The sequence below is a fragment of the Hippoglossus stenolepis genome, chromosome 18 (genome assembly GCF_022539355.2).
Source record: "Hippoglossus stenolepis isolate QCI-W04-F060 chromosome 18, HSTE1.2, whole genome shotgun sequence".
Classification (NCBI taxonomy): domain Eukaryota; kingdom Metazoa; phylum Chordata; class Actinopteri; order Pleuronectiformes; family Pleuronectidae; genus Hippoglossus; species Hippoglossus stenolepis.
In genome coordinates this window covers 16,719,662-16,743,812 of record NC_061500.1, presented here as the reverse complement: position 1 = coordinate 16,743,812, position 24,151 = coordinate 16,719,662, and the positions used below count along the sequence as shown (strand labels likewise).

The following is a 24,151-nucleotide window of genomic DNA, read 5'->3' as shown; positions in this document are numbered from 1 at the left end:
TCTAAATGTGTGGCGGTGGCAGGTGAGCCCTAAGCTGACAAGGCTGATGTGATTTGCACAGAGATGAACAAAGAGCTGACGGGGCCCTAATGATGACGTTCATAGAATCAGTGAAAAGTATGCAGAGCAGAGATGATGACTGTAAGCACCATGGAAAGGAGTGTCTCTCTTAGGGAAACGAGAGTTGGGAAAGGCAGACTCACTTTGGCTTAGTAGAAAAAAAGGAGAAAGTAAGAGCAGCTCGGGCTCTGGGGAGGAGAGGGGGTGAGCAAAGGTGTGCTCGGCTCCTGTACGGAGAGGAGTGAAGCAAGGAGCTGAAGAGGCAGTGAAGGAAGAGGGAGAAAGGAGAAAACAGGACGTTATGATGCAGAGACAAGGGCATGTGGAACACTGGGGAGGAGCGGAGGAAAAAGATAATAAATAGAAAAATGTACGCATGTGTATAGAAAAGGTATGGAGGACGCTGAGGAGGCTTACCAACGGTGGGGGTGTTGCCGGCGCTGAGAGAGGCATTCGAGGACAAGGAGGAGGAACTCTCCGCCCGGGCGAGTGGGGCAGTAGGTGGAGGACTGGCGTCGGACGTTTTGGGTGGGCTGAACGGCCGTACCTGCACAAGGGGAGTCAATGACACAGGATGGTACTGCAATGTTAGAAAGGAATTTGAACAGGATGTGTGTTGCTCATGTGGGGGAGTTATAGTGACTCACAATCTCATTGATTCCTGTGAGTTTTCCAGTGGGGAGTTTGGGCCTGGAGGAGGGTCGTGGTGGGGGCACCAGGGCTCCAGCTGTCAGCGGCGTAGTGGGCCGGTTCGGTAATGGCACTGCACAGGTAAACAAGGTTCCACTGGTTAGTGACAGATTAACAGCAGGAAAAGAAAATCCGTATTTACATGTACATATACAACTGGGCTTCAAAACCATCATGCATCATCCTTAAACCTCTTATTTGTAAATCTTCACAGCAAAGCGTTAAAAAAAAAATCTTCACAGGAATCACAAACACATTCCAAAATAAATTTCACAAAAATAAAATCACAGACAAACATGTTACAAAACAGGCAGTGAGTTGGATAAACACATTTCCATAAAATTAAATAAAGAAAAATACAACAACATTCAAATAGGAAACGAATGCAAAAAAAAATAACAACAAATAGTAAAAACAAAACAAATAATAATAAACAAAGCAAAAGCAATATAACATATTTAGTTCAAACTCCAACCTCAGGCATGAAGCACGCTCTGACATTAGTAGTAATGTTACCATTGAATACTTTGCTTGGTGGAGATGCACCCATCGCCCTATCTGTAATCCCAGTGAAGACATCCGTGAAGCAGGAGTTGCCGTCCTCTCTGCTGCCCGGTGCTTTGCAGTAGGTGTCTGCAGAGTCATCAGAGAGGAAGCGGCTCGCCCTGCCAGAGCCTGGCTGAGGCCTCTGGAGCTCCTTCGCGCACGGCCCTGATCCCTGGCGGCGAGGCGGAGCGAAGCCATCACTGAACGCGATCCACTGGCTCTGGGACCAGGACACGGAGGAGAAGGCGTCGACGCTCTTTGGAGGGCTGGCGGCGGCCGGGCTTCTGATGGGGTCCACCGTCTCAGTCGGCAGGGTGATGGGGGCGCTCTGGGCCCGCGCCGGTGCGGGTTTGCTTGCTTGGAAAGCGTTTTCTGGCGAGTCCCACGGAGAGGACGTGGATGAGGAGAAAGAGGAGACATCTTTGGATTGCTGGCTCTCTGCCAGGGGAGGGGAGCGCTCCCGTTGTGGCACCGTCTCAACTGAAGGAGGTGATGCGATTGACAGAGGCGATAAACATGACAGAGCAGAGTATAGAGAGCAACCCTTGAGACATGAAGTCATATAGCAGCAAATCATTGAGTCAAGCTGTTTCCTGTCTGTTCGCCCTGACAGATACAATCACTCTGCTGTTAGGTCTCATACTAATGAAGCAGCAGCATAACCTCTGATGTTCTGTCCTGCTTGGATCTCCTATAATTTCCTCATGTTGCTTTAAAAACACACATTCCACTACAGATAGCCAGCTGACAATATCGGCTCTCCCTTTTGGCATTCAACCAAATAAGAACCACTGAGTTATAATGATGTTTTTGTCTTTCCTGAGTGTCTATAATATGTTTTTTAGCCTATTTAATTGTTTCAGACGAATTGGGAGTGGTTAAGTTTTATAGCTGCACAGTTATATTGTACTCAAATTTAATCTTAGCTTTATTTTATTACAGTTGGTGGAAATTTGGCAGAGTAAAACCAATATAGAACTCACAAATTAAGAACAGTTACATGAATCTACTGTAGCTCACAATGAGCTTAAAACATGTCTAAAAATAGTTTTGTTTTTGTGTTCTTAAGAAATACCCGGCACACCATGCAACTAGAATGTATCAAACCCTGATTTCAGACATGTCCTGACAATTAAAAGTCACACACCCATGCATCTGAAGCACAAAATACTTCTAGGTTTACATAAGGAGAAACAAAAACTGAACATAAATACCATGCAAAACAGCAGCTGATGAATGCTTCGAGTTCTTCACACAAGGTTTCATTTCAATTATTGGGGCGCACAGATTTTACCTGATGCCTCTGGCAGAAAGACGTCGGAATCATTCATCAGAAAAGATGGGGATGGAGAGATTGAAAGGAAAACAGAGCCAAGGTCTAACAAGAGAAGTTCAAATAAATAAATCAAAGTAAAGTAAAAAAAAAAACATCAAGTGATATAAATTCAGATAGCAAAAACAAAAAAGCAAAGTTAAAAAGAATTTAAACCAGAAACATAAAAATGTACAGACAAAAATATAGTGAACACAACATATGGCATAAAATAAAGAAAAAAGTCCATCAATCTTTTTTAATCTCTGCCTCAGAGTTTAATCTTTGTAAATCCGCACAGACTAGATGTGTTTAATGTGTCATGTGTGTGTTTGGAGCTGGTAAAACTGCGCCACTGTACACAGAGATTTAACAGGCTGTACGCGGGGACTTAATTCCCGTCACCGCATCTTAATCGGGGCACTTTACGATGCTCTTTTGACTTGTAAGTCACAACCTTTGACAGCAACAAGACAATGTTTGACAACATACGTGCCAATGGGCTTTACAGCCGACCCGCTGACCTCCACTAGGTGCCAATTAACTGTGGATTACCCTTAGCCTAGGCAATGGGTCAGCGCTAATGTCACTCTGTTTAAACACTGGTGTCATGCACGTAAAGCCATGAGAGTCACACTATCACACTTTTTGTGCAGCGAAAACCTCGAGAGTGAAATGCTTAGAGAAGCATTACTGCAAACACTTAAGGTAGGTTTTGAAGAAAAAAACAGAGACAAGCACGAAAGCACAAACTGGGGAAATGACCTCAAAATACTGATATTATAATCCTGCTATTTTAATTCCCTTAGGGGTCAATATTGTGTTCAGTTCCTTTATCTGGGAGGAGAAGCTTCCAATTGAGTAGCTGGGAAAAAGAATGAGAGGGAGGCAGCATAGTGACTCCACAGAGAGATCAACAGACTGGATCACTGCCTTGACTCAGTGAGTAAAAACCCTGCGTACTTAAAGTTATAACCCTTCACACTTTCTTTACAATCAACCCTCAATTGATGATTATTTAATGTCTTCCTTTTTATCATCCTCTTAATGCATTCACATTCCTTCAGCACATTAGATTGTATTGGTGGTGCTTGTTTCAGATTGTCTATCTAAGCACAAACGTTTCACAGATAACGATGGACACACGTAAGCCAATGCAATTGAATCTCACTGGTAAGAGCCTCACTATTAAATGTTCACTTTCTTTACACTGTATCATAACGGTTTTCATTCACCGCCACTGCAAACCAGACATTTGCTGCTATAGTGCTGTTTCACGTTAAAAGTTCTCAACAGAGAGTCAACAGAAAACATTCAGCATTAATCACTGACCACGACCGTTCACCAAAATGGTCATTTATTTCAGGGCATTTTTCTGTCAGAAGATTATTCTGTTGTTTTGTGGAAAACTCGTTATGCCAAATGTAAAATCAGATGTAGTTGAAATATTTTTTTTGACCGGACTTAAATTCAAGTGAGCTCTCGGAGGTTCACATTTTTGTTTGAGGGATTCTGTTACAGAGCAAAGATTTAAAGTATCATCCATGAAATCATGTGACAATATGTGCACAGAGATGCAGATAGGACAAAGTGATGTTACCTGCTGAGGAGGACACAGAGGAGGAGGAGCCTGCTGCTAGAGTCGGGCTGAACGGGTCCAGAGACAGAAGGTCGTTGTTGGTCAGTCTGACAGAGGAGAGAGGGAGTCAAAACAAACCTTCTCACATTTTCAAGAGGGGTTTCCTTTCTATCATCAAACTGTGGAACTGGAGATCAGCGATAGACGATTTGATTGCTTGGGGGCAGTCAATGTAGAGTATGTAAGAGTGTTAGCAACCCCGCAACGCAGAGTATACAGTAAATGTTCAAATAAATGTACTACACTTTTTACTTTTTTTTTTAAAACTATAAAGCAGCACAGAAATTTGAATTTGTGAATTGCCAACATAAACCATCATGCGATATTGGCAGCTTTTGCTAAAAGCTCCAAATACAAGCAAGGTAGCATGAAAGTGCACCACGGGTGTTGCAAGATCCCTCATGGTCCGATTTTTCACACAGAACCTTTATTTTATTTTTCCATTAAATAACAATGTCTGCTCTGTTCAAACAGCAGCTCAATGCATCTGTACGATATCACAGCGTCATGTTCCGTTTTGTCTTTAATATCACAATCTATTCTAAATCATATCCATAATGTGGAGAATGGCAATGCGTGTCAGATTCAGGGAAAAGAGATGGCAAACTAGTGTAATTAAGGATTTAAAAACACTTGTTACTTGTGTTGAATAATAGGTTTGACGTGCCATTGAAAAAACATCTTTAATTGCACAGTAGGGTGCAGATTCTAGAGATTATCTTGATAACAAGTCGACACAAGCCTATTTTAAAGCAGCTTTTAAATACAAAAATGAACAAAGACTATTTCAAGTGCACAGATGAGATAAATGTATAGTAGAGCCTATGAACACGTTGGCAATTAAACAGACAGTTAAAAAAGGAAGTTGTGATGTTTTCCTCTAATACTCACTCATATGATGTTGGCACTCGGGGTTTCGCCAGCTCATCGCCTGCAGCGAGGGCAAAACAAACACAAACTCAGACCTGCACCGGGTGATGACAGCAATTACGCTTTCACAGCGAGGAAAAAATAAAACCGAAAAACCAACACGGGAGCTTTTTCACCATCTTGTATTCAAAGACATTTGCCAAAAAGTACATCACACCTTAAACCAGAAACACAACTGAGGTTTTGACTGAACAAGTGGGAACCACCGTCTGCCATGAAAAATCATAGAAATATATTTGCAGTAAGATTTATTTTAGATACAATACATTTCTTATTGATGCCTTATAAAGCAAAACCTTACTGCAAAAGCATTAAGACAACCCGCTAATGTGTTTTTGATGCGGTGGTAACACTTTACAACAGGGGGAGTGATTTAGCAACTAAAAATAAAATCAGGCGTTGCTTGGTTATTCTGTGCCCCTGTCTAAAGTGTTACAATAACCTGCTAAGATTCATACAAGCAGAACTGAAGCACCAGAGGTAAGAGGATGCGGCTGAAAGGACCCAAATTTATAACCGCACATGTCAGTAGAATTCTTTCCCAATAAGACAGTGAGAGAACACGGTGTCAGTGGTGTTAGCTGGTGTCAGCTGCATCAGCTGAGTGAAGAGGCTCCTATGAGGGGACAGAGATGAGAGCTGTGGCAGGTACGTTGAGCGGAGGAGGGCAAGGCAGGGTTGGAGGGTAACTACTGCAGCGAACACATACTCACCACGACCCTGAGCCTTAGGGCTTAATGCAGATACTCCTGTGGTCCCTAAGCATATGTACAGTACATCTATCAATGCCATTGCCTTGTGTAAAGTTGACTCAGTGAGTGTTTCAGCAGCATAATGTGAATACAAATAACATTAATACAATTATCATTTAGGGTCATGCAAAGGCTGAATCTGAGAGTTTGGAACAAAAAGAAAAGAAAGAGCTTTTCAGCTGATAAAATAAAAAAATAGATTTTCTGAATTTATAGTCAAGGATTTTATGATTTTTCAAATGTGCATTAAGACGACATGGAGCTTGAATCATTACATGACAGACCAAACACACTAAACTGTAACAGTTTGGAGAAGATAAAATAAAAATCGGACATGTCAAAAATACGAACAGCTAATGTAGCAATTAATGGTTTTTGTAGAAATAACCCTGAAGCTCACATTTACAGAAACGAACAGTTATTTACTTTTTCTTGGGATGTGTTGATTTTGGCTACATTTCTGGATTTTCCTTTTTAAAGACAACCTCTTTAAAAACCTCCCAGGCCAAGAAAAACGGAGCTGAGGAGTTGTACAGTTGACCCCCCCTCTCCTTCCTTCACAGTCATCCAGCAACACACAGATACAGAGAGGTCAGACTGAGAAAATACTCACTGGACTGGTTCCTCCGCATCTGTCCCTGAAAACAAAACAAAAAAAGAGCAATTAATCAAAGACGCATGAGACCCACCACAAATTTTCATCTGTGCTTTCCAAAACTTGGCTGATTTTGTCCCAAACAAAACTAAAAAAGACTGACAAGACAGAAATTATCAGTCCCCATGTAGGACGCATAAAACTGGCAGTTAATAAAGAAAGAATCCTACGGGTCATCATGTTCTTCTCTGCTTCACTACAACATTTGCAACTTTTGGAAACACAAACACAAATCCTCTAATGTCAAATAAGTTGATGTAAGCCTCGAACAGTTGTTTATATAACAATATATAAAATTTCAAACATATAAAACCACTGTGAAAGTAGGGTTAAGAAAACTTGAGGGATGAAAACTATATTATTGATTATTCCCAGAGGCCGAGGGCATTTTCCACTTCAGAGTTAGAGACAGTAAATCACAGGATTACTCCCGACTCACACATACCAGACGTTAAACGTAGGGTAAAAAAAAATCACTAGCGCAAAACTGTGCATCTACGCCCGTACGACAATCAGTCAAGGACAAAACAGCGCGTGCCCCCAAAACTTCACCAACTTCCTTCCCAGAGCCTTTTTTTTTTTTTTTGCGAGGAACGTAAATCTGCCATGTCACGCTGCGGAACACAAGATATGCGAGATATGCTCTTGGGGGCCACCAACCCAATGGAAACTCAGAGCATCAATTTCAATAAAGAACGTTTTCGTACGAGGAGAATGGTTAGGGGGACAGTCAAGGGAGGAGGGGAGAAAAAGAAACAAAATGGGTTTAAGGAACATAGCAAAAGCGTTTAACCACCGTAGAGCTGTGAGGCCAGGGTTTAGTCCCACAGGCGCTAAGCGGCAAATGGGTTCAATTACGGCTCTTGCTGGCCACACACACACACGACTTCCATTGCTCTTTCAATAAAGGGAACACCGTGGAGGGAGAACCAAACAGGAGAAGAAATGAAAAAGACAGAAAAATGAGCACTGAGGGGGGAAAAAAAGGAAAATCTCTCAGTAATTCACACCAGATGATGCAACATTCGTCATCACCTTGGATGTATGCTGGAAATTTAATCCAGAACTTTTGGGATACATATAAAGCAGGGAAAATACATCTAAACAGATATAGAGGAAGTGAAATGCAATGTAATGATTATTTTTTAGTATTTAACTGAAAATAAGTCAAACACACAAACAGCGGTTTATGTTTTTTTTTCGTTTTTGGTACTTTAAGGATGAGAAAGTAATTGCGGGTTCGAGTCACGACAACAACCAAAACCGAACTGCAAGGAACAAAGTCTAATGTTTAAAAGAGAACATCTTTCCTCCTGAGTCTTGTTACATTAAATAGAAAAAAAAAACATCCCCTATAAACTTGTAATGTATCGTTACCATTAATTCCAAGGGTGGAAAAAAAGAAAACGTAAAAAAAAAGGCCTATAAAGTATTCATAAATAACCACAACAGAGTCCTGTCTAGAAGAAGTGGGATCCAATAAAAGCCAAAGAGTGAAAGCAAAGAAAGAAACAAGGGAAAGAAAGAGTGAGGTTCAACACAAACAGTGAGGAGGAATGGTGGTGTGAGCAGGGTGGGGGGAGGCTGAGGCAGAGGGAGGAAGATGCCGTGACATTGGTTTAATGTGCAGCCGGGGAGTGCGACGGGTGAAACCCACTAGACCCCATTCGCGACACTGAGCGTGCCCCCTCAGCCACTCCACAACACCATTAACAACAACAACAGCTCAGTGCACACACGGTGCATGTTTGCACACAAGCAGTAGTGAGGCTTTAAATTTTAATGGCAGTTGCTATTTTCATAGAGCAGTGGAGAGTGATTCAGAGATTGAAGTGATGGTGAGGGACAAGGAGCTGAATGAAGGGCTCCATGACTGAGGTCACGGTTCAGACTGGGCTCTCTCTCCGTGTGTGTGTGTACGTGTGTGTGTGTGTGTGCGCGTGTCGCGCATTTGTGAGTGTGCAGTTTCACAAAACATCCCCTGCAAGCGCCTGTAAAGAGAGCTGTGTGTATAAGTCTGCAGCAAAGGCCAACAACATCAGCCACTTAAATGAAAAAATTATTGACCCAGAGTTATTGATATTTTTTTTTGTTTAAAAATAAAACGTGATCCTGAGGTTGTTCACCATGAAACTGAACTCTGAGCAAAAACACAACACGAAATGTGTGCATGCAGGAAACGTACTAGACCAGAAGCCAATCTGGCATGTGAAATAAATTGGACATAACACATACGCCTTCCCATTGTAAATAAAATAAGCTCCAAGCAAGAGTGACTGATGGCAAACGACTACAGGGGGGATAGCCAGGCTGAATAAATGGCATTCCCATGTAGCCCGACAAAGGTTAGATATTCTGCTGTTGCCCTCTAGTGTTGGACAGGCAGAGCAGACGTGTGGTGCAGCAGAGCAGCACAGCAACAGGTTTGAGTTTGGGAGTTTTACTATTTAACAAGTCACTAAAGCCATACCGAGGTGGAGGGCGACAGGATGATGTTTCCAATGGAGGCTTTGAGCTCGTCGATGGTGGCTCGGTTCTGGTGCGTGCCGTTGTTTGGCTGAACGGGCTTGATCTCGACGTGGAACTTCCTGGGTTCGTCTTCGTCCTCGGAGTCGCTGGACGAATAGAAGGAATTCTCTTTGGCATGTGGGAAGGAAAAAGGGTTAAGGAGACAACAGCAGCAGAGCAGAAAGAAAAGAGAGGAGAGAGCATCTACAGTCCAGTTGTGTTAGGTCCTGGCCTCAGGATGCAAATGGTGCGAACAGAAAAAAACAAATAGCAACAATGACTCTTAGAAGCTGTGCAAAGGATATCGTTTTCATTTCCTTCTGGTCGGATACAGAAGCCCTCCGCATCAACTTGGGGAACATTCTGTAAAAACACAAGTTAGACACTTAAAAAAATTCTAGTTGCACAAGTCAATCATCACAAAGTTAAAATAAATATATTAGTATACAAAAACAGCTAAATGATACATACCAAAATAATTTTTATCAACACTTAAGATTTTGCTCATCTCATCGTGCTACATTTTGAAAATTCATTAAAATTTTCAATCAAGGATTAGACAATAAATAAATTCTGATGATATACATGGAATATTATGCAGTTAAAATAGGACAAACAATTAGCATTAACAAGTATTAACAAGTAGCTTATACAATAATTTTCTCTTAGCATATTAATTATCTGTCTTTTGTCTTTAGTCAAACTTTATAACTTTTAGATTTGTTCTTCCAGATTTGTCTCAGTGTAAGTCATGTTATTTAAATACAATTTATCGTATTCTGTTGATCAGCAGAAGTTAAATGGTTTAAACCCTTTAATTCTCTTTGCATACTAAACTTTTGTCCTCTGCTAAAATTTTTAACATAAACTAAAACATTCTAGATTTAGATTTTTTTCAAATGTAAATAAGTGTCATTTTCATCAAAGTGTGTCATTTAGTCAAGTGTAGATCATATCATTTAAATAACATTTAAATGGAGTTCTGGTTTTAATGTTTACATAGAGAAGGAAAATAGTCACTCTCTCCCCTGTTTATACAGTATCTATATTACATTACCAATGAAACACAGTGGAAATGTTACACACATTTTTCAAAAACTCAACACACACTTAATTCCAGTAATTCTGCACCACACCCAAACATAACGTTTGGCTGACACTCATCATGTCATCATGTGCGACAAGAGCTTAGTGGTGCAAGCAAACATTTTCACAACTACAAATTTTCACATTAAACATTTATATAAGCTACTTTAGAGGATACAAGAATAGCAATACACGACAAGGGAAATGCTTTTGTTGAAATCCAATGCTGATAAAAAAAAAAAAAGCTTTCAACAATTGACTTAAAAAAAAGAAAATCTGTGTCAATTAAATGTTTTAATTTATTTATGTATGATGGTCTGAATATTCTCTCAGTGTGTGTGTGTGTGTCTGTTTCTGTGTATTAGCTTGCTTACAGCGTTCTGGATGTCTATGGCCCCATAGTATCCGGGGGGAGCGCCATTGGCAGTGTTCTACAAGCACAAACAGAGAGAAATAAATGAATGAATGAGCATATCTACAACACAAACAAGAGGGAACAGAGAGAGACAGTGGGAGAGAGTCACATGTTCAAGGAGTAAAATACAAAGCAAAATAATACGAGCAAGGATCTTTTCTACCTCCTGCTGTTTGAAATCAAAAGAACATCCAAAGCTGAATTAATATTTTAAGTGTCAACTGAAAGAAAACATTCATTAGCTATTTGGGTAGAAAAATATACTCACAGCAGCTTCAACTTCTGTAGACTCCCTGAAAGACAAACGGTCGTATAATGATGAGCATTTTGTATTTATTACAATATTTATCTGTTATACTATTATATGTTTATTTTTATGATTATTATTTTTAATCAGGAGGCAAAGAAAAACAAGCTGCATAAACTGTGTTGATGGACTGAAGAGGAAGTCTTGGGACTCACGTAGAGTCTGTGTCCTTGTCTTTCCTACGGATGCCGAATGGTTTTCGCTTTCTGGGTTTAGCACCTTAATGCAAAAACAAAGCAATTATAAACACCCCCCAAAAAATACATTAAATGTTTTATTTAAAATTTGACAGCTTTAACTTTACTTTACTTCAATGAAATGTCACTTGCAGTGTATTTGTGAAAACTTGTATTGTGTATTAATTCTGTGACAAGACCCACCTTCAGTTGCGATAGCTGTATTGCACTCCTCAAACTCAATGGGCCCTAATGAGACAAAAAAAATCATTTAGGTTCAGTTGGCAAGGAAAGGGTCAACAGCCCCCTGCTGTGAATGCTGTGAATGTACATCACGCAATAATCACACACACACATATATACACACGGCACAAACACACTCGGGCAAACACACAATACGCGGTCTGGCGTGCCATACAGAGTGTAGATACACACAGGGCTAGGCTGGTCCCAGAGGGCAGACAGGGTCAATAGCAGAGTCAACTGTGTGTCTGGTGGCACTCAGAGATATGACACTCCCTCTTGGGCACACAAAGCACCACTGTACAACACAGACTCTTCCTCATAGAAACACACACAAAAAAACCACCTGGGACAAATGAATCACCACAATCAAAATCCAATTCTAAATGTGTGTGTGTGTGTGTGTGTGTGTGTGTGTGTGTGTGTGTGTGTGTGTGTGTGTGTGTGTGTGTGTGTGTGTGTGTGTGTGTGTGTGTGTGTGTGTGTGTGTGTGTGTGTGCAGGTATGAAGTGAGCTGAAACTAAACCTGCCCACACGGGACATGCAAAGTCACTAACCCTATTACAATAAGACAAACAAGTCCAAGATTACACGCAGAGAAGTGTTTAAAGCCACATGGACAAATCTGCTCTCAGGCTTAAGAGATGCCCTTTTCTCCTTCTCTATGGCATGTGAAAATATGGCCAGAAAAAAACAACAAAAAACAAACAAGAAACAACTACACAAATCACGCACACACACATACATGCGAAGCCTGCTGAAATAACAGACTGGACCAACAAATCGTCATATCTACTCCAGCCAACAGCCTTAATATCACTTGGAGCGCGACCAGCCGTGGATGTGATTTAACATAAAAAATAACATAGCTTTTGTATATTGGGAGACATCATTCAAAAACAACTACGTTTACACTTAATTTAATGCTCATCAATTATACACATGTACCTCCGAGGCCCTGCACGCTTCAAATGAGCCTCCAGAAACATTTATGGGGGCTTTTAAAGGGTCGACACTTTAAGGTACACATGCTAACACGCACACACAGAGTTGCAGGAGGACCAGAGGCAAGTCATGCAATGTGTGTATGAGTCAATCAGGAAAATCCAGGAGGTTTGGCTGTGTGTGGCTGTGTGTGGCTGTGTGTGGGTGTGTGTGTGTGTGTGTGTGTGTGTGTGTGTGTGTGTGTGTGTGTGTGTGTGTGTGTGTGTGTGTGTGAGTGAGCGTGTGATTATCTGTTAGAAAGAGTGACTATTTAATGAAACAAACTGAAGTCAGTTTCACATCAGTGTAATGGCCACACTAGTGCATGTGATCCATATCTTTAATTGTAAATTAATAAGACACACTCACGCACTACAGTACAGCAATTTATTTCTATGCAGTATTAACATGGCAGCTGCACGGTTATGACGTCTAGCCAAGTAACAGGAAACAACACATCTTGCTAAAATGCTATTTTAAAATAGATTTTCTTAAATCGAATGACCTGAAGGACACGTAGTCTGTGTCTGCCAGCAAACCAGATACAGACAGATGTGCTGCACATGACTGGAAAGCTTACTAGCTTGCAAGATGAGCAGGAGAAAGAGAGAGACAGAGAGAGAGAGAGAGAGAGAGATGGGGCACGACCCTCTGGCAATATTTGCCGATACACTAACATGCCTTGACCTGAAAACAACAAAGCTAATGATATTTTAACTCAAAATGTATACATTAGCAGTGGTCCAATGAAGTCTCCCCAGAGGACGCCAGTCGCGAGCAGAATTGACGCATTGTTTGGCGTGTGCAATGCTGAGTGAAGCGCAGGGAAGCGGCGAGTCACGAGAGGCATGCATCACGCCAAGTGAAGTGGATAAAGTACACCAATGACCGATCTACTCTACTGTGCAATATCAGGCCTCTTCACCGCCGGCAAACGCACAATGCAGAGCACGAATGGCTGTTTGGGTGTGCGTGTGTGCGCGTGCGTGAGAGTGTTTCATGCCAATCAAAACAAAATTGGCATGCTCACTCAAGAAGCATTCTCCCATGGGAGGAAGTGAGAGAGACACACGCAGACGTGGTAATTTCGCTGCCCCCACTCGCTCATTGTGCCGACATAAACCAGGTGAGAAGATCTGAATCCGTGAGGTGTGTCTTTTCCACGAGAGGAAGCTCGTAATCATTATCTCCTTTCACATCATTTTTAATTGAATGCATCAGCTGAAGGTATTGTCAAACCAAAAATAATTAAAATAAAAAAGGGACCCAGAAAAGGGGAAATTACTGGAAAATTACACATTGCATTCTTGGTCCAAGCTCTGGGGATGTTTAACAAATGCAGCGGATTCACGTTAGGCCAAGGCAGAGCAGGAACTCTTTGCCGCTAGCATCCCGCGATTGCATCTGACAATATTTATGCACACCAACTGCAGAAAAAGTCTAAACACCAGACACATGAATATTACCTAAATCTGGGCCGACATTAGGAACTGTTTAAACATCTCCTAAACAGACAGACGACTTTGTTTATACAGGGGAAGATGTTTCTTTTCTTTCTACTCTCTGTGAGGGAAGCATGCAGTCACGCATGAGCGGAGGATGGTTTTTTAAATTGCATATGCTTCACATGGCACTGGGAGTGGGAGAGGGGCAGAGGGGGTTTGCGTGTCTGGCCCGCCGCCAGTTGACAGCTCAGCTGGATATCGTTGAACACTCCGAACCCCCCTGCCTCGCAGTGTGTCACTTTGGGATTGTTTCCGCAATAGAAAGTTTATTCAACCTCTCTCTCTCTAAAGGCACCGGACTGGCCATCCGTTCAGCTATTTAATCAGGGGACAGACAGGTTATTTTTCTGACAGGGCCGGGGCTGCTGTGCAATCCCTAATGAACAGCTTGATACAAGAGGAATTTTCTGACCGTTTCTTAGCCTCAATTAATTCTGCTGTCCAAACAAATGAAGGCCACCACTCCTTGGACGCAGCGTCTGGACACAGGGGTCACCGTTTGTGTACACACAAACACAGCAGAGGTGAACCCTTTGTGCCTGTGACCTGACGTAATGTAGTGCAAGTACAGGGACTAGTGAAGTGACTGGACATTTTACGACGGGGCTTTAAACTGTTCACAGATTTTCGCCGACTAATTATTAGGCGCTGCTGTTAACATCTAGCTGCAGGGCTACTACATGAACTACACGAGCGACCAGCCATCAGTGAATGAGCTTGTGTGTGTGCAAAAAGAGGGAGGTGAGGGTGTAGAGCCGAAGGAGTCTGAGGAGTATTCCCTTGATTATTGTGGCATGGCAAAGTTTACACAAGAGTCATTGTTGAGCTCTGACCTCCTGAAGAGGTTGGTTCTGCCTGCTTAGTCTGTGAGCACAGCAAAGCCCCCCGTGTGTCACATGCTTACTGGAATGCCAAGCCTGCCTACCTTTACAGCAGATTACTATGATTGACTCTGATGGCCCTCTCCTTCTTCTAATTGCCCCTCTCTATACACCCCTCCCATCCGCACAAGGCAGGAACAGGCCGAGGGCCCCGTTCCCCGGACTAATTTATTTACACACAACGCAGGCACTGACAAACACGGGTTATTAGAATAAAAACACACGAGTCAGTGTGGCTTACCTGGTCTCTCCTTTCCCGTTCCTTTGCTCTCAGACAGCTTCTGTATCAAGCTCTCCACCGAGGTGTTTTCAACGTTCCTCACAAACTCGTGGTGGAGCTATAAAGTCAAAAAGAACAAATATGTATGGTCAGTTACTAGAAACTCAGAGACTTACTGGAGATGATAGGAACACAGGGAAGTTCAACTGATTTTTTGGTCCATTCGATGTTGGTGTTCTGAAATTTATACAGTTAATTGCTGATCAATAACATCCACAGTAATAATCAACAGTATCCTCACTATTCCAAAGGTCAAATTACATATCAAAGTACTGGCAGCACAGCCACATCCAACATCACCAGCAAAGATGGAACAACAGTGAATAAATATTGCAGTGTGTTTTTCCAGTGCCCTGAACCTGACTGAAGAATGACACATTTTCATTCACTTTAAAACCTGGTCTCAGGCGGGCATTTCTCCCTATGGAGATCATCAAAATGTGCTTTTTTTCCCAGGCGATCACTTCTCATTGTTCATGGCTTGCATGTAGCTTTTGGCTTCCAAGAAAATGTTTTACATCTATTATTACATGGACAGTCTGTATAGCTTGCCAGCTACATACAGTATATACTGTGTTTATGGATAAATTAAAGCTGTATTACATGAAAGAGATTTTAAGATTCACCTTATTGTCATTCAGACCATACACAGAACGTGCACAGTAGAAGGAAATAATAAGTAAAAGAATAAATAGATAAATATGGTACAGACAGACATGAGGATATTGCATGGACAGAATTACATTGTACAAATTGATAAATAAGATGTAAACAGACGTACTGATAATAGATAAATATAACTATTGTATGTACTGTATCGTAATGCACTGTAAGCTTGAGACTTCACTACACTTTATTATGTGGCTTCTCATTAAAGTTTATCAGTCTTATTTGCTTTTTCTCTACTCAGAACAGAATTTACTGTTTTGAATATTGTCTCATTATAAATTATGTAACTTAATATGTAAAATGTTCATTAACAATTGGGGGAACTACAGTTAGATGACTTAGCCAACATTAACTTTATTGCTCTTTGATTGATTTTATATTTGATAATTTTGTGTGAATAGTAACTAGTCACCATATAAAGTGTGGGTATGAGCCTTTGGTGCCTGTCACGTGCAGCACTCTTCTCCCCTTACTGCCTATTACCCTTTTTAAAATCAGTTTCACTGCAGGAGCTGCATGTGGAAAGTGGCAAGTTTTGACAAAAATGCTGTAATCACACACTCGACCTACGTCTTTTACTGTTTTTCTAGCATTTTCTTTGCATTCTTTTCAGCAGCACCATCACTCCATCCTCAGAGCACCACCCAAGATGGCCGTGATTGGTTTAAAGAAATACAAACAAGCCAAAGCATTTTTTTCCCCACCACATCAGAATGATAATGGGTGCTGCCAGACCGTTCTCCAGCGCTGGCACAGCGATGTGCAGCACTGCGTCAGACTATGTCATAACATGCACACATTTCTAAGAATAAAGAAAAACAAAGGATTAGTGTCACATTTTTGCTGCGATTTGTTTTATGATATACATGACGGGAGACAAATGCATCCGGCTGCACTCTCCCTGTGACTTGCACTGCTTTTCCCTTTTGTTGATATTTCTAACATTTATTCTGTATTTGGCCTGTGGAGACAAACCGTACTGTACCGTCATTCTATTGTGTCAGGTTGAATCATTGTTGGCACTGTGGCCTGCCCTTTGGGCAGTATCAGAGGAAGGGTAGTGTTTGTTTGCTTGTTTGTTTTGGATGTGCATGTGTGCTTGTGTGTTTACTGAGGGGGAAGTGAAAGCGATGTATAGGCGTGGGGATGAAGAACAGCGGTTGACTGTGCCGTCTCACCAAACCATTTAAATGTGCGTGATACTGTAAGCGCAGAGTGGCTCCACTATCAAACAAACACACACGCATACACACACATATGTGTCTGCCCCCCGGGCCCCTGGAGCGAGGTGGAGTGCATTAGCCTTCTGTGCCCTGGCAGGAGAGGATGTTGGGGGGGATGGTGATGTGGGTGAGGAGGGAGGAGGGGGGGCAGCAGGGAGGCTGCCGCGGTGAGGAAGTATGCTCACTGCAGCACACGCGATCTGTCAGGTGCTGCTGGCATGACGGGGGGGGGCACTAATGTCATCAACCTGCGTGGCCTGCTCGCCTCACAAACACGCATAAACACACACACGCACACACAAACACACAGAAAACTCGTCCTGTGGAGACCTCTCTCGCCCACATGCTCGAAACATGCATCTGCCTTCAAGGGATCCTCACTCACACACAAACGCTCGTTTAAAAAAGCAAACACAGCACGCACACTGACAGACACACCTGCCCTTATGCCCCATATGAGTTTGAAGCGCTCGGTGCAGGGAACTCTGCACTTCTCTCAACTGAAATAGGAACTTAATATAAATCTATATGGTGTTTCCTTTCTTTACACTGCTAACCTTTTTATCTCATCCTTTCATTCTAACCTGCTTATCCTTCACGCCCACTGAGCTGATACTGGATAAGTCTACTCTGAAAACGCCTGCGAGGTTGACATGATTTTAGTGACACACTTTCGGTTCCAGGTGCCCTTCACTTTGGTTTCATTCACTCAACTTCCCTGCAATTACGTCTCATCTGATAAACTGATACACATGGACTCACCAGCAAACTAAATGGGTTTAAGGCACGCAGAGATTCATGCTCTCCCATCACTGATGTGCAAATCTGTTTGCAGGCACTCCAACCATCCAGTAGATACATTAGTGCAGTGAGAAGGACATGATTCCAACCAACTTCCAACCAAGGAACACTAACACGTAGTAGTTGACTGATGTGAGTTTCTCATTGGCTGATACCCTGATAAATATTGATATAAATAGAAGTTAAAAGTACAGTAATAGGCCGGATATTTCATATACTGTATATATATATATATATATATATGTGTGTGTACATGAGTAGTAGAGTTAACAAATAAAACTATAGCAATATGCTGGAAGGTTCTTGTACATGCATTAATTTTCTACAACTGTATTTATTTATATACTGTAGTACTATATTAATATAGAAGGCTAATAAGTTATAAACTTAGTTAGAGAATGGGGATGCTTGTGGCTGATATAAAAATTATTTTAATTTCATAAAAATAGAAAAGAGAGACAAAATGTATTTATTCTAACACTAATGTATTATTCACTTAAACATATACAAATATTTCTAAATAAAGTTTGCATTGTCTGTTTGCTTAAGGAGATATGCACTGAACTTTTTTTCAATGAAAAAAATGTCCACAAGTAAACCAAAAAAACTAAATCATAAGAGAAAGAAAGAAAACTTGTCAGATATGAGCCAAATCAACCAGCTGATGAATGACTTGGTCTGTCACTTCTAACAGTGTTTGATGTTGTTTAGTTTGCACAGGCCCCTGGTGGCAGGAGATAGCTTTTCCTCTGTATCTCATAGGAGCTGTAACAGGTTTTACAGTGATGACGACAATATATTTTTTTCCAATCGTTACTTTTATGTAATTTTCTGCTTTTGGAACTCATCCTCTTGTGAATGCTGCTCCCACGTTTCACTGCAGTCACCGAGTATGTGACAAATAAACCTTTATTTTATAATATTTAAATATTGTATCTTGAACTATGGCTGAAAATATTCTGACATCAGGGGGACAGAATGCAAGGATAAGGTCTTCGTGTATTCTGTGTCTAATAATATATGTGAGCTTGCATGTGTAATTGAAGCAGCCTTCATATTTGATATTTAAATGTAAGAATATGCACATGTATGAATTTGTCTGTTTGCTTGTCAACATGAATGCCTGCGGCCTCAGTGACTAAGCACAATTTTGCTGAGTTAAAACTGGTCCCAGCCTCTTTCACCCTTCTCCCTCCCTCACCCGCTCCCTCTCGCCCCACCATTATGTAATAATGATTTTTCCCAAAGTCCCTCACAGCTTGGTTTGTAGGGCACTTATCTCCAAATCATAATTTCTTAGACTCGTTCGGATTTTCTGGTATGGAACGACCGGCCACTTGTCTCCGAGCAGTCTTTTAATTTGGCTCAGCAACAGGCAGCAGCACTGCCCATCTCCAGCTCAGAAGCAGGAACTGTGAGACTGAATAACCTGTGGTAGCCTGTCGCTCCGCATTCTTTCCAACTTGCCGCACGAGCTGAGAGGTGAGCCTGAGACACTCTCACAGTGGAGCTGCGTCGCCCTCTATGGACAGAGAGGAAACTACACCCAGGGCATCACTACCGAGCGGCCACAGATGAATGAGAACAGGGCAGCAGAGTGTTGGTCTTGACGTATTCTGTGTGGCGCTGGTAAGTATGATTGCTGCACAAATAAATGAAACGGAATCTCTGTTTAACATTAAATGCTGATTAATATAGCTGTGAGCGATGTTTGAAAGCGCGCACAATTGGAGTTGATCGCACTTACTGCCATTTTCTGAAACCCAAACACACTGGCGCAGAAACGGGCAGGCCTGTGCAGCACATTGAACTATCAGACACAGTGTTTGGCAAGTGTTTGGACTTCTGGAGGTGTTTTAGGTAGGCTGAGAGGGAGTTTTGATCAGTTTTTAATTGCTCGGCATAAAAGGCTGAATGGACCATTTCCTGCTTCTTAGTTAAATGATTAGCGAGATCAAAGACGACACTAATTGATATGACACACAGTGAACCCAATGAGCACAGCCGCAGGTCAACAAGACACCTACTCCACCCACAGGAATGTTAGAGATGTATGTGCGCATGTGCGTGTGTGTGTGTGTGTGTGTGTGTGTGTGTATGTGTGTGTATATGTGTGCATACACTCACCTCTCCTATTTGAATGTGTGTCTCGTTGACTGACTGCGAGTATGACTGAATGATCTCCTTCATGTGGAGAATGTGGTTTTCTTCAATGTCTTGGAATTTCTGTAACACAGGGTGAGAACAGTTATGATGTGGAGATGCAACATATCCTTCAGTCACTCAACAAACATGCATTACGGAATCAGTGTCATTAATCAGCCATGACAACAAATAAAGGTTTTAGGTGAAAAAATGCCGCTTGGGAACATTTCTTATTTTAGCTGCTTTCAGACATACACTGAACTCTGAACGGAGGAGGGGTATGTGTAAAGACAAATGTCCGAGTGAGAGCCTCCGAAGGTTCTGCAGATTTTCTCTGCCTGGCCTCCTTTAAAAAAAAAAAAAAAGGAGTCGGCAGACAGTCCAGAGGAGATGATGTCAGAACTCCTGCTGGATTCACCACAAGTGAGTGGGGGTTTGATGTGTTTCGAACACGCAGCAAACGCAAAAATGATAAAGAAACAAAAGAAAACAAATATCTCAGGGTGAAAAAGCGGTGTCAAACATTGAGAAGACACCGACGAAGAGGTCAAGAGAGTTTGTGGTGATAAGAGCTGACGCCGGTGTTGATGTGCCCTAAACAAAGTCACGTGATCTCTGCAGCGGAATTAATAGGTTACTTCCTGCCTCTGTCTGCTGCACCATCCCTCACCTGAATCCTGCGGAGGATTTGTTGTTGTTGTGAACGCAACTGTATACGGTGCTCATACACAAAACGTACCACAGGATATAATGCGTCACTGTAGCAATGTTTACACGTGCCGTCCACACTCTTCCGGAGGTTTCGAGTACTTAAAAATGCTGCTGGACCCATTTATTTAGAAAACCCCTGAGCTGCGATGTAGTCTGGACAGGCAGAAATAAAGAGGTTTGGAAATAATAATGCAGTCACCCACATTTGCTTCCTGATTGGGTCTTATCAGTCATGACTTCACTACCAGCAGTAAAGGCAAAGCGTCGCTAACACTTATCATCAGTCATAGTTCCACCTCGTCGTCGGTCCAAGAAAACAAAACTCTGCTCTTGCTTTTCACCATTCGACTGCAGAGTAGACAATCTGCTTCCTTCTTACACCGGCACGCACATGCCCAGTACACGTGAAAGGTCATGTGATATGTGTTTTCAGGTGCGTTAGTATGCACACGGATTATTACTCACACGAGGCTGAAATGCTTGCGTGGACGGAAATAGTTTTAGTTGGGAAAAGATGGATGTAGCCTCAGTATTGAGCTGTATTACAGTGCAGATCACCACCTTAAAAGCTAGAAGTTACTTCCATTTGACTCTCACTCTGGGCTTGTGGGATAAACCACAGAGGATGAGTATAAATAATAGGAAACTGTCCAGGAAGAGGACGACGAGCTTCCCCTACCACAAACACACAAAGTGCTGCATCTACTCTACAGAGACACTCACACACAAAGTGAGACTGCACTTCTGTCATTCACCACAATAAGCTCACACACAGACACACCCACCCGCCCACAGACACATCAAGACAAAGAGGACACACATGGAGGAGCCCCAGTGATGTCAGAGAGCCACATGTGTTCAGTGTTTATAACCAATGTCCACATGTGCTGACTTTGAGATGAGCTGCAGACGGCGGTGCCAAGGAAGCGGAGCTGCAACACCACTTTCTCTTGGGAAAAACAAACACAAAGAAATGTAGGGATAACCGGGACCATCTCTGGTGGCGCAGCTGCTGCGGTGCAGGAGGATATGGAGACCATATTCTGCTGATCTGATTTTAATTTGGAGTTTATCTAATCAGTCGCTCAGATGGATCCAATCAGAGCTTTCCACGATGACTCCGTTGCAGAGAGGAAAAAACGCAATCTGGAGATGACACAGGGCACGAAACGGGGGAACACACACAGACACACATATGAGGCTGCCATATTACACAGCAAAAGTCTTGCATACCACAAAGACAGACAAAGTTTCATTTAAGACACATGCACACACAGCACAAGGAAATACAATAATCACCATACCTGTGCAGTTTCTGTCATCTTCTGTTCAAATTCTGACTTGGCTGTGGCATACTTCTCCACATATGCTTTGTAGGTTTCTGTGGCTTTTTTGGCTTTCACTCCAGCCTGCAAAGTATAAACAGCCAGATAAATGGCGATCATAGGTTTAAATACTGTAGACAATGGGCCTCTGTTTTCCTCGATCAAATGATGAATCAGCAGGAAAATCTAACTCCTCTTAACATTTTGCAGGCAAGAGACTTTTTGAGGTTAAGGTTTATGTATGGTGTTAAGGCACTTCATGACGAGTTATTAGCATACCATGATTATGTGGGTGTGTGTGTGTGTGTGTGTGTGTGTGTGTGTGTGTGTGTGTGTGTGTGTGTGTGTGTGTGTGTGTGACCTCCCACCTTGTCCACATCTCTCTGGGTGGCCCCCTCTTTGCGGAGGCGCTCCTGCTCCACAGTTTTGGCGTTGTAGATCTCCTTGGACTTCTGCAGAGCCTGAGATATGGTCTGGATGTTCTGGACGGCCTCCAGGGTAGACGCCACCTCTTCTTTTGTCTGACAACAACGCAAATGTCTTCTACAGTTACTCGGCTAACCACCAGCTAGATAATAAGTGCAAGTGCCACCCATTGCTCTATAGTTCCACTGTAGCATAACACAGAGTCAACATTTGTTCTCGAATACCCTTTTATATCATGTGAGAAAAAGACAGAGGTCCTTTATTGCTCTAGTAAAACACAATTTCACTCTCCAGCATTTGACACAGAACTGTTGCACAGTAAAGTGGGGAGTGATTATAGTTATGCTGTAGCTATTAAATATAGATACAACTCTGCATTTGATCTGAAGAGACTGCATTTGTTCTGTTTCTATAAAGGACACAAAATTAAGAAATATAATCAGGACATAATTACAGTGGCCACACTGATTGCTGGTAATCGCTATAGAATCTGTGGGTGAGGGACAAGATTTTGAGTATGGAAGCCTTCGGATTTCCGTTTCTAGTTTGACCCATCACGCTTCATCGGGCTTTGGGTGCCTGCAGGTAAACAGTCCGCGTGGAGAGCAACAGAAGCGGATCACAAAGACCGAAATGCATCGGCTGTCGGGTTTTTCATTTATCTACATTCAGATGCAGATAGCTGTTAAAATATTGGCCGATGCCCCAGAGGCTAATTCATGGTCAGGCTTGGAGATTGCCTTACTGTTAATCAATAGTTTTACTCATTGATTTACCTATTTGATGCTCATCTTGACACAGTCATGTAATGTAAACATCACTGAAGTTAGCAAAAGAAAAATAAACAAACAACATTTGCACCTTCTCCGTGATGGGTGTTTAGTTTTGGCCGTTTGCACCGCTTTACTTCAATGTGCATCGTATCTGCAAGTAAGCGAAGAAACACAAAGCAGAGGAGCAGGGAGTGCAGGGAAGTGACGGAGAGAAACTGTGACAGCCTTTTTGCCATGCTGGAAGCACAAACACAACTCGGCTAATTCCTAACTCCTATTTTACTTTGTGTTCTGTGGCCTCATGCATGAGATATGAGCTGATGGTGTGTCTCAGCAGGGCGGAGAAATGGAGGAGTGAGGTGTGGGGGGGAGGAAAAAGCTTCATAGAAAAACACTACAGGCTACAGATTCTCTGAATTTCCAAAAGTGTTTAGCAATGAGAACTTTGATCAACCTGAGTGCTCTAGTTTCCCGTGTTCTCCATTTGTGTACCTTCTTGTGTGCTTTGGCCTGCTCCTCCACGTACTTCTGAACCTCTTTTATGAGTTCCTGCAGTTTCCTCACGAGCTCCATGTGACAGCTGACCAGCTTCTCTGTCGAGCTCTTGAACACGTCCCACACTGGAGCAAATGTCCTGGGATGAAGGATGATCAACAAGTCAGAGGCTAAGACACGACAAAACCCTTTTCGCATAAATTCACATTGATCTTTTTTTTTTTTTTTTGTACAGAAAGACAGAAAGCTGTTTACACTCACCCAAGCTGAGAAAAGTTGCCAGCTGACTTGGCAAGTTTGGTCATTGATCTGGCGTAGGCCTCTTCAATAGTACTCCTAGGAGAGGGAGAAAACACAACACACAGATATTACTTATTAAATTAGTATAAATGGTCACAGACAACACCTCAATTATCCCCAGATACGTCAATGATACCAAGATGGCAATTCTTAAAAACAAACTGTAATGTATAGTACGTTTTTTCTTAAGTATTTGCAACTAGGTTATGGCACAAATAGGCCACGGCACTGAACAACTGCGGATCCCGGCCAAAAACATCCACTTAGAGCGTGCAGCATAAATGTTTGACCACATGCACAGTGTAGGGAAATAA

At 42.2% G+C, this 24,151-nt stretch overlaps 1 protein-coding gene across 10 annotated transcripts in view; it reads right to left on the bottom strand.

Annotated features, from left to right (window-relative positions):
• Positions 1-24,151, bottom strand: part of fcho2 (FCH and mu domain containing endocytic adaptor 2) — a 44,314-nt gene that overhangs the window by 7,720 nt on the left and 12,443 nt on the right. For 2 of the 10 annotated variants that reach the window (XM_035184549.2, XM_035184552.2), the window contains exons 3-22: positions 23,799-23,873; positions 23,535-23,676; positions 22,212-22,364; positions 21,823-21,927; positions 19,790-19,888; positions 14,931-15,027; positions 11,281-11,325; positions 11,056-11,119; positions 10,862-10,886; positions 10,553-10,609; positions 9,398-9,455; positions 9,055-9,230; positions 6,543-6,567; positions 5,891-5,935; positions 5,139-5,178; positions 4,209-4,294; positions 2,591-2,674; positions 1,267-1,776; positions 708-823; positions 478-607 (exon numbers count right to left, since the gene is read on the bottom strand). In XM_035184549.2, coding sequence (XP_035040440.1) covers positions 478-607; positions 708-823; positions 1,267-1,776; positions 2,591-2,674; positions 4,209-4,294; positions 5,139-5,178; positions 5,891-5,935; positions 6,543-6,567; positions 9,055-9,230; positions 9,398-9,455; positions 10,553-10,609; positions 10,862-10,886; positions 11,056-11,119; positions 11,281-11,325; positions 14,931-15,027; positions 19,790-19,888; positions 21,823-21,927; positions 22,212-22,364; positions 23,535-23,676; positions 23,799-23,873 — 2,132 coding nt within the window. Of the gene's footprint in view, positions 1-203; positions 315-477; positions 608-707; positions 824-1,266; positions 1,777-2,590; positions 2,675-4,208; positions 4,295-5,138; positions 5,179-5,890; positions 5,936-6,542; positions 6,568-9,054; positions 9,231-9,397; positions 9,456-10,552; positions 10,610-10,861; positions 10,887-11,055; positions 11,120-11,280; positions 11,326-14,930; positions 15,028-19,789; positions 19,889-21,822; positions 21,928-22,211; positions 22,365-23,534; positions 23,677-23,798; positions 23,874-24,151 lie in introns of all 10 variants that reach the window. The other 8 variants (XM_035184546.2, XM_035184548.2, XM_035184547.2 and 5 more) reach the window with 8 other exon arrangements.